At 54.6% G+C, this 13,220-nt stretch overlaps 1 protein-coding gene across 1 annotated transcript; it reads left to right on the forward strand.

Annotated features, from left to right (window-relative positions):
- Positions 1 to 619: 619 nt before the first annotated feature.
- VOLCADRAFT_104340 (uncharacterized protein) lies at positions 620 to 12,404 on the forward strand (the record flags this gene model as incomplete). Its single annotated transcript, XM_002949411.1, has 21 exons — positions 620 to 733; positions 999 to 1,125; positions 1,980 to 2,062; positions 2,510 to 2,896; positions 3,224 to 3,417; positions 3,761 to 3,905; positions 4,289 to 4,537; positions 4,726 to 4,845; positions 5,017 to 5,394; positions 5,691 to 5,777; positions 6,305 to 6,422; positions 6,779 to 6,912; positions 7,184 to 7,331; positions 7,507 to 7,616; positions 8,150 to 8,268; positions 8,813 to 9,004; positions 9,395 to 9,452; positions 9,804 to 9,964; positions 10,455 to 10,569; positions 11,027 to 11,176; positions 11,780 to 12,404. The coding sequence occupies 21 exons, from the start codon at positions 620 to 622 to the stop codon at positions 12,341 to 12,343; spliced, it is 3,753 nt and encodes a 1,250-aa protein (XP_002949457.1). The 3' UTR covers positions 12,344 to 12,404.
- Between the last annotated feature and the right edge of the window lie 816 nt (positions 12,405 to 13,220).

Here is a 13,220-nt window from a genome sequence, read left to right on the forward strand (position 1 = left end):
GGACAAAACCCGACAATTGCGTCAACTAAAAAAACAGGGCGATGTATAGTAGATGGTGACTTTTCGGTTTCGGCGAACTGTCTGACAGACTGCGCGCTGGAACATGCGTGTGGCCAACATGAGTCTGTAGTAAAAATGCTTTCAAGACTACAAAAAGGAAGATTGTTGTGGATATTATAAGCATCTGGCTCGCTTGGTTAAAAATGCGGATAGTAGGTCTTCCTACATGGGGTGTCCGACTTGGCCTCCTGTCTCCAAATGCTCACATTGAAACTATCCGCTGTTGCCGCTCATAACACATAGTTACAGGAAGCCAACGGAAATAGATCACTTACAAACTTAATTAGATAATTTACGTGTTTGGGCCTAGCCGGGATTCGGCTAACTCCTCATTTCACACCTTTGAAGCGGCTGTGGCCCTTTACCTCCCTCTTAACCCTGACTGGTTAATCCGCTTCTTACTAGCTTTTGTCTCTAAGTTTTAGCCAGTGTGCCATAGAAACGCTCGGCGGCCAGTGCGTGCCCTACCCAGTCGCTTTCGCCGAAAGTGGCAGAAGCCGCCTGTCCAACTGCGACTCTTATCATTTAGAGGGCCGTCTTCACAGTGCGCTCGAAAAAAATGGCAGCGGAAAACAATGCCAACGAGGATGTGGGAGTCGACGTTCAGTCTCTGGCTCTGAATGCCAATTGCCCCTATCCAATCATGCCGTCAGTCCTTTTCCAAGTAAACTCGGTAAGCTGGCCTCAAGAGTGATATTTCCTGAGCAGAAACGCAGGAAAGCGAAATGATAGCACCCTAAGGCTCTCCAAACCTCGCATTCATGCCATAATAACGTAATAATCATTGTTTTTTTGAAATAATCGTTTAAACATGTTAGCTGCTGGCAGATCAAGGCCTCGAGTTTTATTTTTTGTTCGCGTTGCCATGTCACAGTTGGAGTTCAAGTGCGCATTGCATCCCGGATTTTATCCGACACCGCCGCGTGCCTTGTAAACAGGATAAAGATTTGGAGCAGTTAGTAAAGCTCGGTGGCGCAGCTGGGCTAGCGGAAGCACTGTGCACGGACTTGCACCATGGGCTGACGGAACAAGACGACAAGACCGGTGTAAACGCTCATCGGGCAGGTACGCAAGAGCGATAAGCGACAAAGCAGTCAATTAAGAGCTACTATTGTATTGCTGTTTTACAATCTCCGTCTTTGGGGAGAGCCAAATAGCGACAATGTCGAAAGCCGTCGAGGTGCCGGCCGGGCTCGCAGAACAGAGGACAGCGCGACCCTCCTCGCACCGATACAGAACCGTTTCCCCGTGTCCCATGCGTTTTCCAGAGTCTCCGTTCTGGTACTGCTGTAAAAATGTTATCCGGCATTCAGCCTTAAGGTGAAGCTCCGGCGGATTACTGGGCTCATTGCCCCCCCCCTTTGTGGGTGGAAAGCTTCGTGGAGGCGTAGCCGATCTGTACCCGACTTTGGTTAGTGTTGTGATGAAATTAACTGCTGCTGCATATACTCATCCCGCACTGGCTGTCCGCTGCCCCCTCTCTGGTGTACGGCCGCCTTCACGTCGTCCCTCTCCCGCCGGGCTCCGATGATGACTTCCTTCTTCCCTTGGCCGTGTAACGTACGCCGTACGCCGTACAACAACAGCATATGGACCCAACACTTTCCCAGGTAATTCCTATGTTAGGTGCACCAGGGTCCGGGACGGACGGGTCGCCAACGCCGTCTGGGGCGAGTTTTTAACATATTTACAGTTCCTTCTAGACTCGCTTTTTTGGGTGTAACATCGGGCCTCATCAGTTCACAATCGTTAGGGCTCAAGGAGCGAGTCTTGATGTCAGCGCTGATCAGCAATCCGTGGTCATGGCACCGCGGTTCCTAGCAGCGATTCTGGAGCCCAAAACACCCGTACCCCGGGGCCCTTGTTTCCGTTCCCGCACCCTGCCTTGCGCCCCTCCCCTTGCGGCTTTCGCACTGCAGAGAAGCCCCCACCTTCCTTCTTGTCCATGTTGCTCGAGGCGTCCAAGGACCCCATGATTATCATTCTGCTTGTTGTGGCTCTGGTGGGTTCAGCGTGTATGTGTGTACGTGTAGTGGTATGTGCGGCACGTGCTAGTGTGCGTTGCTTTTGTACTGCGCTTTTGTACTCAGTCAGTTCACATCCGGTTGCTTTTGTACTGCGCAACCGGATGTGAACTGACTGAGTTGAGTTTAGCTAGCTGGGGCTGTGTGGACCCTTGGTTTGGGGGCCTGGGCCGTTTGATGAAGCTGGTCGGTCCTGGCTGGCCGTCCAGGGGCGGGCAGTTGTCCGCTGCTGAGCACAGGACTCACCGATTTACCCGACCCGACCATCTACCTGGCCTTGGCAAGTTCCACGCCTCTTACAGGGAGATTAGACTGGGCTCTTATGACTGGGCTAAAATGAAGACAGGCGACAGATCGCATGACCCTCCTCCTTTTACAGCGCCCTCGCTTTCGCGTTTTACTGCTTTCCGTCCCGGTCAACGCAGGTAACCATCGTCCTGGGTGCCGCGGTTCCGGAGCAACGAGCCCACGACGGTTGGTCAGAGGGCCTTGCCGTTCTCGGTACGGCACTCATCGTCATCTTCATCGGTGCTGGACAGGACTATTCGAAAGAGCTTCAGTTTCAGAAACTCAACAAGCTGAAGGACAACATAGACGTCAAGGTCACCCGCAGTGGACGTCAAGTGCTGATCCCCAACACGGACGTCGTCGTGGGCGACATCCTGTTTCTGGACACTGGCGACAAAGTCATTGCGGACGGCATCGTGATTGACTCCCAGGGCCTAGTCCTGGACGAGGCATCGCTAACTGGCGAGAGCGACCCCATCAAGAAGGACCCTTTGAATGACCCGTGGGTCAGGTCTGGCACGACGGTAAGAGAACGAAGTGAAGAGCTGGTGGAAAGGACTGCAGGATAAAAAAATAGAAATGTTTTATTAAGTTGCAACAGACGACTGCAGGTAAGAGGAAAGGACAAGACCTGAAGAGCGTGCGAAGGAGAGTACTAGCGAGAACGTATCAAGCGAGCTTGGTGCCCCAAGTGCTACATTCCAACCAGGGATCCTGATCTCCAACATACCTTACATGATATAAGTGGCTCTCAACTATTATTACTATTATTATTACATTTTATTTTTTATCGTCTGATGTCCTTGTTGTCGGATGTCTCTGCTCTTTGGCCCGCGACATGCTGAGCGAAGGTCAACGAGGGCAGTGGACACGTGCTTATCGTGGCGGTGGGACCCCACAGCGAGTGGGGTAAGACCATGGCGCTGGTCTCTGAGGCAGGAGATGACCAGACTCCGCTGCAGGAGCAACTGACGGACGTGGCCGCCAAGGTGTCGAAGATGGGTGTGTTGGTGGCGGTGGTGTGCTTCTTGGCACTCCTTATCAAGTAAGTGGCGAACCTTCGGGGCCCGCTCCTCGGGGCGCAACTCCACATCCTAACGCAACGCCTTCGTGCTAAGAACGCAAAGCAAAGCATTTTAGCAGTGTACTTATAGCTAGGTAAAAGTAGTTGTTTGGCGAGTCTTGGCGTCTTTGGAGCAGCTCTACGTTTGTATGATGCATGTCTTGCAAGGGAAGATATCTACTGTCTTAAGCAATCAGCCGTTGTACTGCTGGGGCTCCGTGTGCATGGGCTGTTGTGTGACAGTATGGCGCGGGTGTGTGCGATGCACAACGACTGCCGTATGTATCTATATGAACCATGCACGGCACCCTCCGTTACCTGCCAGGTGGCTCATAGTGCACAAGGGGGGCGACGTGAAGAAGATCAACGACAACGGTCCGTTGCAGTTCCTGTTGTACGCCATCACCATCACTGTGGTGTCCATTCCGGAGGGTCTCCCGCTGGCAGTCACCCTCACGCTGGCCTACTCGGTGAGCTGGAAGCAGTTAGTGGCAGACTCATGGTGGAGGATGGGGGTTTTAGGCTTGTGATGGTGGTGGTTGGGGTTCAATCTTAATAAGAATGTGATAAGGGTGGTGGCAGTCTCGGCGAGTGCGCTGATGTGTTGGGATGTTGAAAATGGATGGTTAACGTTGCAAAGGGATGGTGGATTGGGTGGCGGCGGCCGGTGGGTTCACATCCGCTGCTGGTCAGACCACCACCCCATGCCATGCCATGCCATGCCACGCAACCCACATATCACTTAAACCCCTCACGCACACTCAAATACTACGAGGAGCACAGGAGTCTTGTATGGGCCTTACCACCACACCCCATACGTGTACATGCCATCCCACCCGTCTCGTCCGTGCAGATGAAAAAGATGATGCGCGATAAGAACTTCGTGCGCGTGCTATCGGCTTGCGAGACTATGGGCGGCGCCACCGCCATTTGTTCGGACAAGACCGGTACCCTGACTGAGAATCGCATGACGGTGGTGGAGGGCTGGTTCGCGGGGACCTCCTTTGAATCGGTGCCGCCGCCAGAGCAGCTGAGTCCAACGCTGCTGTCGCTGCTGAAATACAACTGTGCGCTGAACAATAAGGCTTTCCTGGTCGATCAGGTAAGTTCGTTGGTCGGGGGTTTGTAAGCAGCTTGGGTTGAAGGTATATCAGTATTTAACGGAGCTTCCAGGGAAATGCCTCTGAGGAGACCATGTGAGTGAACAAACCAGGTGCCTTGCAGGCGACTGCTGGTTATCCTTTGCTCGTTTGCCTGCCGGACACCGTACCTTCACCCTGCCCCTTACAGGACAATGGAACCATTGATTTCGTGGGCAACCGAACTGAGTGCGCCTTGCTGGTGTTGCTGCGCAAGCTGGGCTTTGATTACAAACAGATCCGTGAGGAGCGCGAACAAGACCAGATCAAGGTACGATTGTATTACATCCTAGTACGACATTCAGAAAGTACGGGATGCCGTCAGGAACAGTTCCCAAGAGCTTTTGGAGATAGGGACGCGCCGTCGGGGACTTCAGCACACACACATAATATGCACACATACATACACACACACGAACGAGCTCCAGCCCCGGGGCGTCAGAACAAGCCCATGACTGCGGAGCGATACGGATCCAGCTTCCCTTACATGCCTGTGTACCTGGACGAAATGAAGTCGTTTAACTGTCGTTCTCAGGCGTTATCATTTGTCACCAGAGTTCACAAACATGCGCACATAAATACACCAGACACAAATGGTACAAGTACGTGGTCGCAGATGTACGGCTTTTCCTCGGCGCGCAAGATGGCGAGCGTGCTGGTGCGGGAGCCCAGCGGCAATCTGCGGCTGTACAACAAGGGTGCTGCGGAGTGGGTGCTACGCCGCTGCTCCGCGATGCTGCAGCCGGACGGCTCCACGATCCCCATGGACAAGGTCATTCTAGAGGAGATGAATTCACTGGTCACCGCCATGGCAATGCGGGTAAGTCGGATCCCGGAAAACAAACGCAAGCATTATAAAAACCGCCCTTTGCTGACGGTGAAAACAGGGCAATGAGCCAAGGCCAAAATTGTGACTCACGGGATTTGAACTAGGGCCGAAATCGTATTCGCCATTTTTAATGTCCTCCAGCCTGCGGAACAGCTTGCTTGGGCACCAGATTACGTCTATAATGGACACAGTCTGTTCATACCAATCGTCACCGGTCGGACGCGACTTCCTTCCTATCCTTCGACGGCTCCCAACGCTTCACCGCGCTTTCCCCCTCCCTGCCACAGGGTCTCCGGTGCATCTGCCTCAGCTACCGTGATTACCCCGCCAACGACCTGGTGCGCACTCCAGACTTCTTCGAAGACGCTGACCAGGTGGGTCTGTCGAGTGCTGCTGATTGGGCCCGGGGCGGTCCGAGCGGATGGGGGCGAGCGGCGGGCACAGGTACCAGAGTTACCTGTACCTGTCAGGGCGGATGGGTTGCTGGATGGGGACCATGCATGCGACGGCGAGCAGGATAAGTGCAGTGGCTGAAGTGGACGGGAGGACTCTCTTGACACGTAAGCCCCCGCGGGCGGACGGCTTAGCGTCGACTACGTTGTGGTCGCGGCGGCGCTGGGGCATGAGAGTATTTGGGGGTGCGAGGGTGAAATGGCTGAAAACAGGGCCATAGGCTGCGCTATACTCATGGCCGTGCCGACGGCGGCGACTGCTGCGGTGATGAGGTGCGGATTGAGGATGAGCTGACCTCTACAGTAGTCAATACAGTGGTCAATACAGTGGTTAGTGATGGTGCTGAAGACGTAATGGTCGTTGATCGTAGTGCTGGTTGTCCTTGTATACACTTCCAGGTATATGCCCCTCCCAACCCCTACTTCAACTCTAACCGCCACCCGCGCAGGTCGACAACGGCCTCATCGCATGCGCTATTGTGGGCATTAAGGATCCGGTCCGTGCGGAGGTGCCAGACGCGGTGCGGACCTGCCAGGCTGCCGGTATCGTCGTGCGCATGGTCACAGGTGCGTGTGCGCGTTCGTGTATGCGTGTGCGTGGTGGTGGTGGTGGTGGTGATGGTGGTGGTGGTGGTGGTGGGGAGATAAGGAATAGCGCGTGATTACGTGAGTGACGCTGTGATTAGTACGAAGGGATTTTAAAGCTCCCGTTTCGGTGTTTGAGGACTGCAAACCCCCTCGGGTTTCCAGTCCTATATCCGACCAGACCGACCCAGGCCCGTCGTCTTGCAATCCCGCACTTAACCCCCCTCAAAAAGCGCATGTACACGGACACATCCACTACACCACATCCAGCTCCACGCGCACAACGCGCAGCGCATGTACGGTATTCCTGTATATCTCATTTTTGAACACATGCACAGGTGACAACATCCACACTGCCCGGCACATTGCCCGCGAGTGCGGTATCTTGGTGGACGATGGCATCGCGATGGAGGGCCCCGCCTTCCGGAATATGCCGGCTGGGGAGCTGGTGCCACTGCTGCCAAAGCTGCGGGTGAGCGCTCCCCGGGGGGTTGGGGCCCAGTGGCGGCAACCATACGCATATTTGCCGCGTCTTCACCGCACCCCATGAGTGCCTGACATGCTTTGTTTTGAGGAACGTTGTTTCACATTGGAGGCACTTTACATTGCGTGCCTAACGCGTTTTGCGCTTTGCGTCTGTTGCAACATGCGCTTACTGCATGTTTTGTGCCGTACGTGTTTTTGAGCTGTTATGTGTTCCTCGCGATGGACGATGCTGTATGCGTGTGTTTTCCGTCGCGCAGGTGTTGGCTCGTTCCTCCCCGGAGGACAAGCTCACCTTGGTGTCCCTGCTGAAGAAACAGGGTGAGGTGGTGGCGGTGACGGGCGACGGCACCAACGACGCGCCCGCGCTCAAGGAGAGCGACGTGGGGCTCGCCATGGGCATTGCCGGTGAGTGCACGTTGGCGATGTGCTGGGGATGTGGTAGGACACGAGGGGACCGGGGTTGCGTTGGAGATGCGGCACCTGGTGATTACTGGGCAGCTTCAACACAGAATAATGATGATGGTGACAATAGTGATGATGTGCTCTGCATAAGACGTACGTACGCCGCTGTATACGGCAGGTACGGAAGTCGCCAAGGAGGCTGCGGACATCATCATTCTGGACGACAACTTCTCATCCATCGTCAAGTCGGTGCTGTGGGGCCGATGTGTGTACATGAACATCCGCAAAGTGAGATACCAGGACGGCTGTTTAGGGACGGGGCTTACGGGGGCATGTGTGTTTGTGTGTGTTTGTGTGTGTTTGTGTGTGTGTTTGTGTGTGTGTTTGTGTGTGTGTTTGTGTGTGTGTTTGTGTGTGTGTTTGTGTGTGTGTTTGTGTGTGTTTGTGTGTGTTTGTGTGTGTGTTTGTGTGTGTGTTTGTGTGTGTGTTTGTGTGTGTGTTTGTGTGTGTGTTTGTGTGTGTGTTTGTGTGTGTGTTTGTGTTTGTATGTGTGTTCAGTACGTAGAGGGAGCACCACCAGCAAGACGCTGTGCAAGTATTCTGCCATGCCTTCCAGTCACTAAATCTCCCGGTGTGTTCAAACCCATGAAGTTAAACCTTTAAACATGCTAGTGAAATCGCTAGGGCCTCCCGTCTGGATCATATGCGAGTGCGGTCTGGCTTGTGCGTGTTTCGTTTTACTACCCCCCTGGCTCTCGCCCGCCAGACGAGTCCTACTCCCCCTTGCTCTAACTCCACCAACCCACCCACCATCGTCGCAGTTCCTGGTGTTCCAGCTGTCCATCAACTTGGTGGCCATGATCTCGGCCGCTGTCGGTGCCCTGTACGGCGGTGTACCGCCTCTCAACGTGCTCCAGCTGCTGTGGGTCAACATGATCATGTGAGTGTGTGGGGCCCAAGGTCAGATACACCTTTTGGAGGGTAACGCAAACCCAGGAGGTGTAAGACACGAGAATTTGCGAGTAGCTCGCACGGCGGCTAACATTGCGCAACCTTCCACTTAGGAGAAGCGTTATATGGATGATCTATTACGAAAACGCGTCCGCGTGTGTCTCTGTGTTTGCAACGTGGTCTTATGAGGGTTCTTGGAGTAGCCCCCGTATCCGCAAACCTGATCAATGCGCGGTTGGCCGCGGCTAACCTGCCCGGTAGGAGGTAGGAGGTTAAGGGCTCCTTGGTTTGCGTGATAGCTGCGGGAACGGAACACCTGCGGGTTGCGGCCTTCCCGCTTGTTGTAAGTTGTAAAAAACAAGATATCCTTGATGCTCTCATCCTGCCTCTCACACTGCCTCTCACCCCAACTGCCACCCCAACTGCAACCCCAACTGCCACCCCAACTGCCACCCCAACTGCCACCCCAACTGCCACCCCAACTGCCACCCCAACTGCCACCCCAACTGCCACCCTGGTCACGGGGCTCACAGGGACACTCTTGCGGCGCTAGCCCTGGCGACGGAGGACCCCTACCCGGAGCTGCTGCAGGATACGCCCCACGGCCGTACCGAGCCCATTATCACGGGCCTTATGTACATGCATATCGTGGCGGCTGCGCTGTACAAGCTGTTCTGGCTGTTCGCCTGCTTGTACGGCTTACCCCGTGTCATCGACCGTTACTCGTAAGTGCCGGGGATCCGTGGCTTTTGTACGTTTGTGTATGACACGTGTGTGATGTTTAGCTGGCTGCCTTAGAAATGACAGTCATAACCTGCCCATACCCTCACCAACTGCCATGTCATTCGCAGGTTCCTTTCTGTGTGTGTTAGATTGCAAGTAATAACTGTTTGTCGCTGTGTGTGACGGAATGGTGGAAGCGAAATAACGCCATGCGGTGTGTATCACAAGTGCGTCTGTATCGGGGCGGAAAAAATGAAAAAAAACCTGATTCTCTTTGCTGTGCTATCCGTGCGATGATGAGAGCCAAAATCGCATACGCTTACTTGCAACGGAGGACCTGTAGGCTTGCGGGCCCTGATGTACTTAAGTGCTGCCTAATTGTTACCGTGCAGTGTGCTCGGAAAGGATGAGTACTACCAGGACAAGTGCGACGACGTCCTCAAGGATAAGGTGAGGATGTGTGTGTGTGGGGGGGGAGAGGGGCCTGGGAGGGGAGATCACTTACGTGCGGTACACACGCGCTCCTGTTGCCAGTCCCTAAATAAAATAGTACTCCACACTCCACCTGCATCCGCAGCATACGGATGCAAACACTTGCACATTTATCACACGCAATCACACGCAATTGTGTGAGGCCTTCATAACAGCACCCTGTCATGTTCCAACCCGGCTACAGCCACACACACTACTTCGCCGTTGCTTGCCCCATTCTGGGCGTATCACGGGATCTGACATCCGCCGACCAGTGCTTTTCTGTAATCGTTACATACAACACCACCCTTACCTTCCCCACGGTGGCAGGGCTTTAACGCCACTATGCAAGAGCAGTTGTGCCCGATCATGGCGTACTGTGGCTGGCCTCGGGGCGGCATGGAGCGCCAAACCGAGTGGTGTCCCCTCTCCAAACCGGTACCTAACGACCAACTGATCGCAGTTTGCGGCAACTCGACGAACTGCGCCAAGTATGTTTGTTATCTCCTTGCTTGTCTAGTCGGCGGATGAGAAATGCTGGGTCGGGTTTGGGCGGGCTGGGAGTCCAAGCGGGTTCCAATCCCCAATCCCCTGTCCCCAGTGCGAGTCCTGGACCGCAGAAACCCATGGGGAGCGCCTGTCACATCGTCCTCGCCAACCCCCACAGGCCGCAGCACCACTTAAACGCAGCGTGCTTGCTTTGGCTTGGATGCTTGTAATAGCAGGGAATGGCTCTAAATTATATCATATAGCCCGAATCAAGCCAACACCACGAGTGGGTTATTCAACGCAAACCGTTTCATGCACGTGAAGTATCTGGCCATATTATCTGGCCGTCAAAAAGGCCTCTCCAGATTGTGTGTGCCGTACTGTACGACAGCTGCCACAGCATGCGTGTGTGTGTTTTGAATTCATATGAAAAGAGATACGACCACTTGCTTCGGCGTAAATACCGTATTGTCTTGTGCTGCACGTACACAGGAATCAGGAGTTAATCCGCGCCCAGACCGCCATGGACGACGAGTGGGACCGGGAGCTGCTCAAGAGCTACAAGCCCGCGCTGTCGGTGCTGTTCAACGCCTTCATTCTGGCGCAGGTCAGTAGTTGCCCAGCGGGGACGGCAAAGAGTGAGGGCGAGCATGGCCAGCGCGCGGCTAAGGCTCCATGGTTTGGCGGGCGGCTTGCACGGCGAGAACTGAATGTAGCAGAAAGCATGCACGGGGTTTGAGGAGGTGAAACGTCTGTCTGTCTATCTGTCTACCTATCTATATGTATGTATGAATGTATGTCTTATCTGTCAGTCGTTCAGTAGTCTCTAAATGTGTGTGCTTTGTGTGCGTAAGTCCTGGTACTTGCAGACCTGCCAATAGACCTGTCCAATATGAGCCAGGGGCGGGCTCAAGAGGGCTCCTTACTGACTGTGAGGAGACGAGGAGGTGCTTGTGACGCTAAATTTCAAAACAGGACCTAAGATGCCCATAAAGAGTCCCATAAGGCAAAATCCAGAAAAGCGGAATCCATCCCCCCCTTGGTCTTGCTCGCCCATAACGTAGGTCGCCAACGCGTTCGTGTCCCGCCGGATCGGTCTCGAGCTCAACTTCTTTAAGGGCCTACCACGTTCGTACATCTTCAACGTCATCATGGTGCTCATTACGGCTCTTCAGGTGGTCATCATGCAGACCCCCATCTCGTTCGTGTTTAAGGTGAGGTGGTGAGGTCAATATGCCCCACGTCCAGGAAGGCTGGGAGGGGGGAAAAGGAGGGAGGGACGATGTCCGGGGGCCGGGGAGGAAGCAGACGCATGGAGGCTGTGGGGGGTTGCGATGCCAGTTGAAGGACGAGGGGTTGGGGTGTTGAGAGCCAGGGACACGAGTACTTCCCATGAGGAGCAGCGCCACGTGTGGCGCCTCCACGTGCAAAAAGCTTATAAAAGCAGCAATGCGGTTTGCTGCAGCTGCAGTAGCGCATGGTATCGGAACGCAAGGGGGGCTTTGCTCAAGCTGCCCGGATTCGAGACGGTGTAGCGCCATAATACTTGTGTCGTGTAATAAGCTGCCATGAGAACCTTGAACCTTGTCAACGAACTTGCCAAAAACCCCTCCGCCAACGTGGGGCCTAACATATTCTGGTGTATATCTATCTATCTGTGCTCAAGATGACCTAAATGGTTGTGTAGCTCGTCTTGTCAGTGAACGACAACCCTCCTGCTAACTATATGTTTGATTCTCAGCTGCCCTCAGGATGCAAAACGGTTTTACACGTGGCTCGTCTTTCCCACTTCTCTGTGGTGCATTTTACCTCTGCAGGTGAAACCTCTCAACGGCGCAGAATGGGGTGCTTGCATCGCCATCGGCATCGGCGCGATTCCGTATTCGTGGGCAGTAAGGCTGCTCGCGCAAGCCGTACTGCCCATGGCAGGCAGCTCCTCCAACTGGCTCGCTGGACTGCGGGGCAGCCGCGCCTCCAACATCACCGCCTCCGGCGCTGCGCCCATGCGACAGGCCGCCGCCGCCACACATCGTCGCACACTCTCTGGCCGTACCGCATCCGGCGCAACCGCTGCCAGCGGCGCCGTCGCCGGCGGTGCGGGCAGCAAGACCCTCTCAGGCCGCACCATTTCCGGACCGAACGGCGGCACGCAGGTGCTGCAATTCAACCCTGCAAAGACGCTATCGGGCAATCCAGCCAAGACCATGTCCGGCAACCCCGTTACACGGACGCCGTCATGGGTGGCGGCGGAGGCAGCGGCGAACGCACCTTATACCCGACCTTCATCTGCTGCCAGCGCCAAGGTAGTTCCTGAGCCGAGTGTTACATCGTCTAAACCTGGGTCGCCTGTGGCACCTGTGGCGTGGGCGGGGCAGCCTTAAATGATTTAAGGACTGGCTCTTATGGGCCCGTACTTGGCTTACGTGTTTGATAGAAGTGATCAAGTGTATGTGGTGTGTGTAGAAAATCTAAGCAGGAGGGTCGCATGCACGCTGCGGGTGTCGAACGGGGATACCGAGGTAGCGAGACGGTGATGGTGGTTGGCGGTGTCGGACATGGACGGCGATGTGCTGTGTATGGCGGGAAAGGGGGGCACTTACATACGTGTGAATCGGTGGGCTCTTGGTCCAGGAGGTTGGGTTGGCACGCACGCTTGGCGTGGAGCATGGGATGGGAGGATATTTGCGACGGCGGCTTATTAAGGCTAGGACGCACCTTCACGCGCGCGGCCCTCGGCTTTGGTTATGATTCATGGATGTTGTTGCTGTTGTTGTGTGGTCCACGCGTTGTTGTGTGGTGGTTGGGCCACGTGTGGGGTGGAGGGTGGATGTGGTTGACTGTTTCTATTTCTGGACTGGGAATGGAGGGAGGCTGGGACCTGGCAACAGGAGTTAGTTGTTGTTCGTATATATATGCATTTCATGGATGTGTATGTATGTATGTGTGTGTGTGTTGTGTATGTGCGCGTGTATCTCTGTGTGGGCGGGTCGGGAAAGGGGTGTGTACATTCCTCAGGAGGTAAGGGTCTGTATGTCTCTCTGTACTCTTGGTGTCTTGAAACATGCCCGTGTGTCGTTACTGTGTTTAGAAAGGGGCGCTGTCCATGGATCTCAATAAGCATATCTATATATATCCCCGTTCTATTGTCTGTCGCTTATTTCTTGGCGCGGCATCACACAGTCAGCGCATCAGTGGTGTGATGAAATTGTTTATTGCTGTTTGGAGTCCACATTGGACTTGGGTGGGTTGGGGCGGCTG

Source organism: Volvox carteri (genome assembly GCF_000143455.1).
Source record: "Volvox carteri f. nagariensis unplaced genomic scaffold VOLCAscaffold_14, whole genome shotgun sequence".
NCBI lineage: Eukaryota > Viridiplantae > Chlorophyta > Chlorophyceae > Chlamydomonadales > Volvocaceae > Volvox > Volvox carteri.